This window comes from Arachis ipaensis, chromosome B07 (assembly GCF_000816755.2).
Source record: "Arachis ipaensis cultivar K30076 chromosome B07, Araip1.1, whole genome shotgun sequence".
Taxonomy (NCBI): Eukaryota; Viridiplantae; Streptophyta; class Magnoliopsida; order Fabales; family Fabaceae; genus Arachis; species Arachis ipaensis.
In genome coordinates, this window is record NC_029791.2 from 10,005,118 (window position 1) to 10,015,447 (window position 10,330).

Genomic DNA, 10,330 nt, shown 5'->3' on the forward strand with positions numbered 1-10,330 from the left:
TTGTCTTCCTCCTTCTTCTCCCTTTCACGCTAGCTCCGTCGCGGCGAGCTCTCTATCCCCCTCTCCGCGAACCCAAAACGACCCCCCGATCCCTAGCGCTGCCGTCGACACCCAGGCCGCCGCGACGTCTCCTTCCTTCATCCCTTCCCAACCTAGCCGTTCACCCCTGTCCATCCTTAGTTTCCTTACTAAACAGTGACCATCAAAACCGACCTCTTTTCTCTATCAAGCTGCCGGCGACGTCAGCATCTTCATCAGCTTCTCTCTCGTTGAACCAGACACAGAGAACAACCCTTGTTTCACCTCCACCAACAGCGGCCAACACTACCACTGCAACTCCACTTATTCTGCTTCTGTTTCTTTTATTAATTACATTGTTAGATTTGTTTGTTTTGTTAATCACATTGTTGTTGTTGACTCTGATTCTATTCTTATTGATTTCATTATTTTTTGCTTCTGTTTTTTCTACTTCTGATTCTAATTTCATTCTTATGCTTTTGATATTTTTCTAGTTGAAATTCTGTTTTTAATTTTTTGATATTTGTTAGTTGAAATTTTGTTGTTGTTGTTGAAATTCTGTTAAAATTTTGTTGAACTTTTAGTTAAAGAAGAAGAAAAAGAAGAACATATGTTGTGATGGAGAAGAAGAAAAAGAAGAATAAAAATTGAGTATTTTAATGAAGAAAGAGAAGGGTATTTTGATCCGAAGAAGGATTTTAAAACCAAGTTAAACCTTAGGGACGATTCTGTATGCAAAAAAAAGTTAGGGATAAAAAAAATTTTCGACCTATATTTTAGAACCAAAATCGTACTTAACCCCCAAAATACTTATCCCCAAAAAAATTATTCTTGCCGAAATTGTTTTTAATAAATTTTAACATTTAGAATGGACCTTTTTTTTTTTTTTGCAACAAATATTATTTTTCCTTAAATGAAAAAATTTTCTTTTCTCCAATATATCTATCTCCAAATTTAAATATCATATTTTTTAACTCTTTTTCACTCCGAATTCAAATACTATTGAGTTGCAATCACCGTAGTTGAGGTTCGGATTAAAAGGTGAGAGGAAGAGGGTGATGGTGGTCATTGGCGACTGATATGCTCTATTATGTCTAGGTTTAAACGTGACTTATACTCGATCTGAATCCAATCTCAATGTGTCTCAAAAATATTAGGATTTCATCGTCGCTTTAAGATAAAGATCTAAAAAAGTGACTTGATAAAACTATCAAGTGAGATATGGGCTGAGTCAAACATGAACACTCTATTAGATAATGCTAAGAGACTTTATTAATATTTTCTTATTTTCTCCTCTAACTAATTCTTTCTATCTCTTAGGCTGAATGAAACTTTAGTAAGGAAAAAGAAAAAAGAAGGAACAAATAGGAAACTCCAATTGATATGCAAATGCAAGTCTGAATCAAGGTATATATATTGTGTGCGGTGTGCAATAATATTAATAATAAAAGGCATCTTGTCCACGTGAGATTGTGACACTACATACTTGTTGGCTACTATAAACATTATGGAGCAATTTGCATATCATATGTGGATTTAAGTGAAATATTCATATCATACTTTTCATATTCCAAGGCCCCATCATATAGCTCACCACCACAAAGTTAGTGATAGATGAAATCCACACCATAAATACATACAATGAGAACAAAATAAATAATAATGCAAAAATACAACAACATAAAAACAATAAACATAAAAGTAAATAAACATGAAACTTAGTTTTCTCAATTTCTTTATCAAATGTGGTACGATCCGTGCACTAGTGTACCAAGTACTAGTGATTCTTTTTTGTTTGTGATGAAAAATAATTAGGCTGGGTATATGTTTAATGTGCATGTTTGTCGAAATACTATAAATAATAAATCATTTGCTAAAAAAATTCTCATAATAGTAGAGGTTATTTAATTTACATCTGGCTAGCTTCGTTCTCATGAATTATATTTCAAATTTTCCATGGTAAAATACTTCAAGTCTTATATATTTTCAACAATGTTTCAATTTTATTTTTCTACGCAGAAGTTTAATATTTAGATGTGTGGCTATAAAATGTTTACGCCATGCATCTACTATATGCTTTCTAAAGTTGTTGCGTAATCATTTCAACTACTCTAACTCATACCACATCTCCATAAATAAAACCTACATTAAATCGGCTTACCGCGGTAAAAGTTTTATCTATCAACAGTGAATTTTGACAAATATGCTTACACTATTTTTTTTATATACTCTTTTATTGCATGTTTTTTATGGTATAAAGAATACATTTTTTATTTCTTTTACTTTTTATCAATCATTTTTAATACAAAAAAATAAAAATTATATCAATGAATATTCACAAAAATAGTGCCTATATATAACATTTTTCATAAATAATATAGAAGAAATTAGAATTCCATCACTAAAAAATTGGTGAAAACTCATGTGCAGTCAACTTCACGTGAAGTTGATAGTTGAGAGTCGTTAAATAATTTGAATGATTTGATTAAAATTTTATCTAACGACTCTCAGTTATCAACTTCACGTGAAGTTGATTGCATTTGAATTTTCACCCTAAAAAATTATATGCTTCATTTTTCCGTAAAATTAACCTTCCAAGAATTAATTGTAAACAATGCTCCGAAGAAAATGGAACACAACTTTACCATATGGAAATTGCAATGCATGCATTCTAGGATTATATATATATTTTCTATGTGCAATTGCCGACATAGTAAGTAAATTTTTCCCTCTGGAAATACATTATTAGAAGGAAAAGTAGGAAGAAAAAAGAAAAAGAAAGTAACCAGAAGGACATGAACATTTTGAAAAATTAATGAAGTTGTTTCACTTGTTTGGTTGGCAAGAAAACAAAGTGAGAGGTCCCCCAATGACCACAACACATGCGAGTGGGCAAAGTGAGTGTTATTACACTTTGCGTTTTTGCGATGCTTATGTCTCCCCCTTTCTTTAATTTAAAGCTGAGAAGGACCACGAAATCTTATCTAAAATCTTGCATCATATTTACCTCTGAATATATGGGACGAAACAACATTCTCTATCAAATTCAACTTGCTTTGACGTATTCTTTTGTTTTATTTTAACTACCCTTCTATATCTCTTCCCTTCACCCTTTATAAGGAATTCCAATTACTCCAATTATTGATTTCATCACTGGATATCATCATACGACTACTTATTATTATTGGCTTCCATTTTTAAATGAATGTCCTTAAGAAGATAATTTCGAATATCTTGTTATTAATTAGTGTACTTTATAAATTAAATTCCTCGTTTTCTTTTATTTAATTCTAGAAGAAAAATATGATGACATCTAAATTACTATTTTAAAGGATTTAAGTTTTTTTTTTTTGGTGTTCAGCCAAAAACTAATTCGCATATTTGAGCTTCGTTTAAAAGTTTGTCGCTAACTAATGAGTTACTGTATGTATGAAGTGAGATTCAAATCTCCAACACTTATTTAAGCGGATTAATGAGGTAAACACTAAACCAACTCAAAAAAATTATGATAGAGGGCGCGTAGAGCGCGACAAGAAAGAGGGCGCATAGAGAGTGATAAGAGTGCAGATGGAATTGCTAAAACAGAATGCAGATAAAACTGTTGAAACAGAATGCAGACGAAACTGCCGGAAGAAAGGAGGCGCAGATAGAATGGCTGGTAAAGAACTGGAATAACCAAAACTGTGGTAGGATTTTCACTTGGATGCATGTAACTAAATCTATGATTATTTATTGTGGGAGGAGGTTGAAAAAGAAGCATGGTGATTTCTAACTTATATATCCTCCTCAAGGAGGATACCATGACTCTGATACCATGATAAAATTTTCATTCTTGGCTTTCAAACAAATAAGTCATCCTTGATTTTGATTATAATGGCTACAATGTCTAACGATGAGTTAATAGAGATATTGTCTTAGTTACCTGCAAAAGCGATCCACAAACTCAAATCTTCTTCAAAACTCTTTTCAGAGCTTCCAGAAACTCCATACTTTGTAGCAAAACAAGCAGAAAACTCATTGAAGAAAGATCGTCCTTCATGCTTCTTCATTCAAAGAGATGACATTCTGAATCACAACGACTGCGTCGAGTTGCATCCTTTGCCGGGAGAGGAACTTTCCTCCTGTGTCCCTGAAAACATGCTACGATTCATCGCAAGCTCGCGGCTCATGATTCTAAGCTCAAGCAACGGTTTACTCCTTTGTCTTCATGGAACAGAATTATTTATCACCATTCCAGCAACTTGTTACCTTTTACATATTCCCCTCCCCAACCACTTGCAGCAGCGAGGGAATCTTCATAGTGTCTCCATGACACTGGAATACGACTCTGAGGATTACAGGTTGATTCTTTTTTACAATGAAGATTGGAGTTCACATTTTGATTGCCATGTTTATAGTCATAAACAAAGTGTTTGGAGCTTAAGGAATAACCGTTTCTTTGCTGGACTTAGGGATTTGAAATTTGGCATGCCTGTGATTTGCAATGGCGCTATTCACTTCATCTCGGATTGCTATAGTTATCTTGCTAAAGATAGCACTCATTTTAGGTATTATATCATGTCTTATAAAATCACGAATGGCGATGAAGATGAACGTGTTGAAACCAAGTTGTTAAGGGTTCCTAAAGATGCAAGAAGGGGCTCCCATGATGACAGTTGCGATATGAATATTTTCAAGTGGGGAGCAGTTGATGGCCATCAAACTATTTTCTTAGTGAAATTGAGAAAGCGTGTATTTACGGTTTGGATTCTAGCAAACTATGAATCGAGTTCGTGGAGAAGGATTATGAAGGTGAGAGTGAAAGGAATGGGTTTAGTGGAACAGAACCCTGAGATCAGACGCTTTACCATTTTGAATGGTGATCTTGTTTTTGCTACGAACAAAAAGGTCTATGCATATGGTTTAACAAGTGAGAAATATATGGTGCTCTCGAAAATTTGTGACCATGGGTGTGACTCTACATTTGTTCGTTTTGTTCTTTATTCAGATACTCTTCGTCTATGTGGAATTGGTGCAAAAAATTTTGCGTCCTTATCTACAATTAAGGAAACATGACCAAGTCGAAAAAGTTAGAATTAGACACATTATAAATGACTTAATTAGGTTTACATAATTAGAGGATGAACAAATCTCTAAATTTTATTTAATATAAAATATATTTAGATTTTGAAATTTTTTATGCCGTAGTTGAATTTAGTTCCATTGTATGATTAACAATTTTAATTTATATAATAATAATAATAATTTTCTCTTACTATTATGGGGAACTCAAGATGATCTTTATCATCCCAAGTAGGAAATGAAGGAGCACAGTTCTTTGTATAAGCATCGAGAATAATGTGGAAAAATTTTAAGATTGACTGCGAATTTGCAAATGCAGCATGTTCTTGATGTGGTTCAGGCACCATGAAAAATTTTTATTTCTTGAATCATTGTTTGAGCATTTTAGTCAATTAAATAGATTTTGATACAGGAACAGTAACAGGGCAGTTAAATGTCAACTTGTGAATATATGACATAGTTTTAAAAAAAGAAAACAAAAGAAAAAAAAGAAAAAATACGCGCGTAGAGCGTAATAAAAGAGGGCGCGTAGAGGCGACAAGAAAGAGGGCGCATGGAGCGCGATAAGAGTGCAGATGGAACTCCTAAAATAGAATGCAGATTAAACTGTTGAAATAGAATGCAGACGGAACTGCCGAAAGAAAGGAGACGCAGACAGAATTGCTGGTAAAGAATCGGGATAACAAAAACTGTGGTAGGATTTTCACTTGGATGCATATAACTAAATCTATGATTATTTATTGTGGGAGGAGGTTGAAAAAGAAGCATGGTGATTTCTAACTTATATATCCTCCTCATGGAGGATACCATGGCTCTGATACCATGATAAAATTTTCATTCTTGGCTTTCAAACAAGTAAGTCATCGTTGATCTTGATCACAATGGCTACAATGGCTAACGATGAGTTAATAGAGATATTGTCTTGGTTACCTGCAAAAGCAATCCACAAACTCAAATCTTCTTCAAAACTCTTTTCACAGCTTCCAGAAACTCCATACTTTGTAGCAAAACAAGCAGAAAACTCATTGAAGAAAGATCGTCCTTCATGCTTCTTCATTCAAAGAGATGACATTCTGAATCACAACGACTGCGTCGAGTTGCATCCTTTGCCGGAAGAGGAACTTTCTTCCGGCGTCCCTGAAAACATGCTACAATTCATCGCAAGCTCGCGGCTCAAGATTCTAAGCTCAAGCAACGGTTTACTCCTCTATCTTCATGGAACAGAATTATTTATCATCAATCCAGTAACTTGTTACCTTTTACACATTCCCCACCCCCAACCACTTGCAGCAGCGAGAGAATCTTCATAGTGTCTCCATGACACTGGAATGCGACTCTGATGATTACAGGTTGATTCTTTTTGACAATGAAGATTGGAGTTCACATTTTGATTGCCATGTTTATAGTCATAAACAAGGTGCTTGGAGCTTAAGGAAGAACCGTTTCTTTGCTGGATCTAGGGATTTGAAATTTGACATGCCTGTGATTTGCAATGGCGCCATTCACTTCATCTCGGATTGCTACAGTTATCTTGCTAAAGATAGCACTCATTTTAGGCCTTATATCATGTCTTATAAAATCACGAATGGCGATGAAGATGAACGTGTTGAAACCAAGTTGTTAAAGGTTCCTAAAGAAGCAAGAAGGGGCTCCCATGATGACAGTTACGATATGAATATTTTCAAGTGGGGAGCAGTTGCTGGCCATCAAACTATTTGCTTAGTGAGATTGAGAAAGCGTGTGTTTACGGTTTGGATTCTAGCAAACTATGAATCGAGTTCGTGGAGAAGGATCATGAAGGTGAGAGTGAAAAGAATGGGTTTAGTGGAACAGAACCCTGAGATCAGAGGCTTTACCATTTTGAATGGTGATCTTGTTTTTGCTACGAACAAAAAGGTCTATGCATATGTTTTAACTAGTGAGAAATATATGGTGCTCTTGAAAATTTGTGACCATGGGTGTGACTCTACATTTGTTGGTTTTGTTCCTAATTCAGATACTCTTCGTCCATGTGGAATTGGTGCGAAAAATTTGCGTCCTTATCTATAATTAAGGAAACATGACCAAGTCGAAAAAGTTAGAATTAGACACATTATAAATGACTTAATTAGGTTTACATAATTAGAGGATGAACAAGACTTTGAATTTTATTTAATATCAAATATATTTAGATTCTGAATTTTTTTTTTGCCGTGGTTGAATTTAGTTCCATTGTATGATTAACAATTTTAATTTTTATAATAAAAATAATTTTCCCTTATTATAATGGGGAACTCAAGATGATCTTTATCATCCCAAGTAGGAAATGAAGGAGCACAGTTCTTTGTATAAGCAAGGAGAATAATGTGAAAAAATTTTAAGGTTGACTGCGAATTTGCAAATGCAGCATGTTCTTGATGTGGTTCAGGCTCCATGAAATTTTTTATTTCCTGAATCATTGTTTGAGCATTTAATTCAATTAAATATATTTTGATACAGGTGCAGTAACAGGGCAGTTAACTGTCAACTTGTGAATATATGCCATAGTTTAAAAAAATAAAAAAAATAAAAAATACACGTGTAGAGCGCAATAAAAGAGGGCGCGTAGAGCGCTACAAGAAAGAGGGCGCATAGAGCGCGATAAGAGTTTAGACGAAACTGTTAAAACAGAATGCAGATTAAACTGCAGAAACAGAATGCAGACGGAACTGCCAGAAGAAAGGAGATGCAGACGGAATTGCTGGTAAAGAACCGGGATAATCAAAACTGTGGTAGGATTTTCACTTGGATGTATGTAACTAAATCTATGATTATTTATTGTGGGAGGAGGTTGAAAAAGAAACATGGTGATTTCTAACTTATATATCCTCCTCAAGGAGGATACCATAGCTCTGATACCATGGTAAAATTTTCATTCTTGGCTTTCAAACAAGTAAGTCATCGTTGACCTTGATCACAATGGTCTACAATGTCTAACGATGAGTTAATAGATATATTGTCTTGGTTACCTGCAAAAGCAATCCACAACTCAAATCTTCTTCAAAACTCTTTTCAGAGCTTCCAGAAACTCCATACTTTGTAGCAAAACAAGCAGAAAACTCATTGAAGAAAGATTGTCTTTCATGCTTCTTCATTCAAAGAGATGACATTCTGAATCACAACGACTGCATCGAGTTGCATCCTTTTCCGGGAGAGGAACTTTCCTCCGGCGTCCCTGAAAACATGCTACGATTCATCGCAAGCTCGCGGCTCAAGATTCTAAGCTCAAGCAACGATTTACTCCTCTGTCTTCATGGAACAGAATTATTTATCATCAATCCAGCAACTTGTTACCTTTACACATTTCCCACCCCCAACCACTTGCAACAGCGAGGGAATCTTCATAGTGTCTCCATGACACTGGAATACGACTCTCATGATTACAGGTTGATTCTTTTTGACAATGAAGATTGGAGTTCACATTTTGATTGCCATGTTTATAGTCATAAACAAGGTGCTTGGAGCTTAAGGAAGAACCGTTTCTTTGCTGGATCTAGGGATTTGAAATTTGACATGCCTGTGATTTGCAATGGCGCCATTCACTTCATCTCGGATTGCTACAGTTATCTTGCTAAAGATAGCACTCATTTTAGGCCTTATATCATGTCTTATAAAATCACGAATGGCGATGAAGATGAACGTATTGAAACTAGGTTGTTAAGGGTTCCTAAAGAAGCAAGAAGGGGCTCCCATGATGACAGTTGCAATATGAATATTTCAAGTAGGGAGCAGTTGCTGGCCATCAAACTATTTGCTTAGTGAGATTGAGAAAGCGTGTGTTTACGGTTTGGATTCTAGCAGACTATGAATCGAGTTCGTGGAGAAGGATCATGAAGGTGAGAGTGAAAGGAATGGGTTTCGTGGAACAGAACCCTGAGATCAGAGGCTTTACCGTTTTGAATGGTGATCTTGTTTTTGCTACGAACAAAAATGTCTATGCATATGGTTTAACTAGTGAAAAATATATGGTGCTCTCGAAAATTTGTGACCATGGGTGTGACTCTACTTTTGTTCGTTTTGTTCCTTATTTAGATACTCTTCGTCCATGTGGAATTGGTGCCAAAAATTTGCGTCCTTATCTACAATTAAGGAAACATGACCAAGTCGAAAAAGTTAGAATTAGACACATTATAAATGACATAATTAGGTTTACATAATTAGAGGATGAACAAGACTCTGAATTTTATTTAATATCAAATATATTTAGATTCTGAATTTTTTTTTGCTGTGGTTGAATTTAGTTCCATTGTATGATTAACAATTTTAATTTTTATAATAATAATAATTTTCTCTTATTATTATGGGAAATTCAAGATGATCTTTATCATCCCAAGTAGGAAATAAAGGAGCACAGTTCTTTGTATAAGCAAGGAGAATAATGTGGAAGAATTTTAAGATTGACAGTGAATTTGCAAATGCAGCATGTTCTTGATGTGGTTTAGGCTCCATGAAAATTTTTTATTTCTTGAATCATTGTTTGACCATTTTAGTCAATTAAATAGATTTTGATACAGGTACAGTAATAGGGCAGTTAAATGTCAACTTGTGAATATATGCCATAGTTTAAAAAAAAGTAAAAAAAGAAAAAAAAAAGAAAAAATACGCGCGTAGAGCGCAATAAAAGAGGGCGCGTAGAGCGCGACAAGAAAGAGGGCGCATAGAGCGCGATAAGAGTGCAGATGGAACTGCTAAAATGGAATACAGATTAAACTGCTGAAACAGAATACAGACGAAACTGCCGGAAGAAAGGAAGCGCAGACGGAATTGCTGGTAAAGAACCGGAATAACCAAAACTGTGGTGGGATTTTCACTTGGATGCATGTAACTAAATCTATGATTATTTATTGTGGGAGGAGGTTGAAAAAGAAGCATGGTGATTTCTAACTTATATATCCTCCTCAAGGAGGATACCATGACTCTGATACCATGATAAAATTTTCATTCTTGGCTTTCAAACAAGTAAGTCATCGTTGATTTTGATCACAATGGCTACAATGTTTAACGATGAGTTAATAGAGATATTTTCTTGGTTACCTGCAAAAGCAATTCACAATTTCAAATCTTCTTCAAAACTCTTTTCAGAGCTTCCAAAAACTCCATACTTTGTAGCAAAACAAGCAGAAAACTCATTGAAGAAAGATCGTCCTTCATGCTTCTTCATTCAAAGAGATGACATTCTGAATCACAACGACTGTGTCGAGTTGCATCCTTTGCTGGGGAGAGGAACTTTCCT

The 10,330-nt window shown here is 34.9% G+C and overlaps 3 protein-coding genes across 3 annotated transcripts; all 3 read left to right on the plus strand.

The window, feature by feature from the left end:
* LOC107606646 lies at window positions 3,605-5,428 on the plus strand. Its single transcript, XM_016308686.1, has 4 exons — window positions 3,605-3,676; window positions 3,937-4,905; window positions 5,006-5,086; window positions 5,399-5,428. The coding sequence occupies exons 1-4, from the start codon at window positions 3,605-3,607 to the stop codon at window positions 5,426-5,428; spliced, it is 1,152 nt and encodes a 383-aa protein (XP_016164172.1).
* On the plus strand, window positions 5,961-7,592 carry LOC107606645. Its single transcript, XM_016308685.1, has 3 exons — window positions 5,961-6,323; window positions 6,370-7,099; window positions 7,558-7,592. Exons 1-3 carry the CDS (start codon window positions 5,961-5,963, stop codon window positions 7,590-7,592), a joined length of 1,128 nt encoding a protein of 375 aa, XP_016164171.1.
* Window positions 7,730-8,856, plus strand: LOC107606644. Its single transcript, XM_016308684.1, has 2 exons — window positions 7,730-7,848; window positions 8,049-8,856. Exons 1-2 carry the CDS (start codon window positions 7,730-7,732, stop codon window positions 8,854-8,856), a joined length of 927 nt encoding a protein of 308 aa, XP_016164170.1.

What these genes read in the sequence shown, in the direction of transcription:
- LOC107606645 (XM_016308685.1), top strand. Translation starts at nt 5,961, where the DNA reads ATGGCTACAATGGCTAACGATGAGTTAATAGAGATATTGTCTTGGTTA. An exon ending in AATTATTTATCATCAATCCA is followed by an intron (nt 6,324 to 6,369) that starts GTAACTTGTTAC and finishes AACCACTTGCAG; the next exon opens with CAGCGAGAGAATCTTCATAG. An exon ending in TCTTCGTCCATGTGGAATTG is followed by an intron (nt 7,100 to 7,557) that starts GTGCGAAAAATT and finishes ATTTTGATACAG; the next exon opens with GTGCAGTAACAGGGCAGTTA.
- LOC107606646 (XM_016308686.1), top strand. Translation starts at nt 3,605, where the DNA reads ATGCAGATAAAACTGTTGAAACAGAATGCAGACGAAACTGCCGGAAGA. An exon ending in AGGCGCAGATAGAATGGCTG is followed by an intron (nt 3,677 to 3,936) that starts GTAAAGAACTGG and finishes ATATTGTCTTAG; the next exon opens with TTACCTGCAAAAGCGATCCA. An exon ending in TTTTTGCTACGAACAAAAAG is followed by an intron (nt 4,906 to 5,005) that starts GTCTATGCATAT and finishes TTCTTTATTCAG; the next exon opens with ATACTCTTCGTCTATGTGGA.
- LOC107606644 (XM_016308684.1), top strand. Translation starts at nt 7,730, where the DNA reads ATGCAGATTAAACTGCAGAAACAGAATGCAGACGGAACTGCCAGAAGA. An exon ending in GGTAGGATTTTCACTTGGAT is followed by an intron (nt 7,849 to 8,048) that starts GTATGTAACTAA and finishes ATGAGTTAATAG; the next exon opens with ATATATTGTCTTGGTTACCT.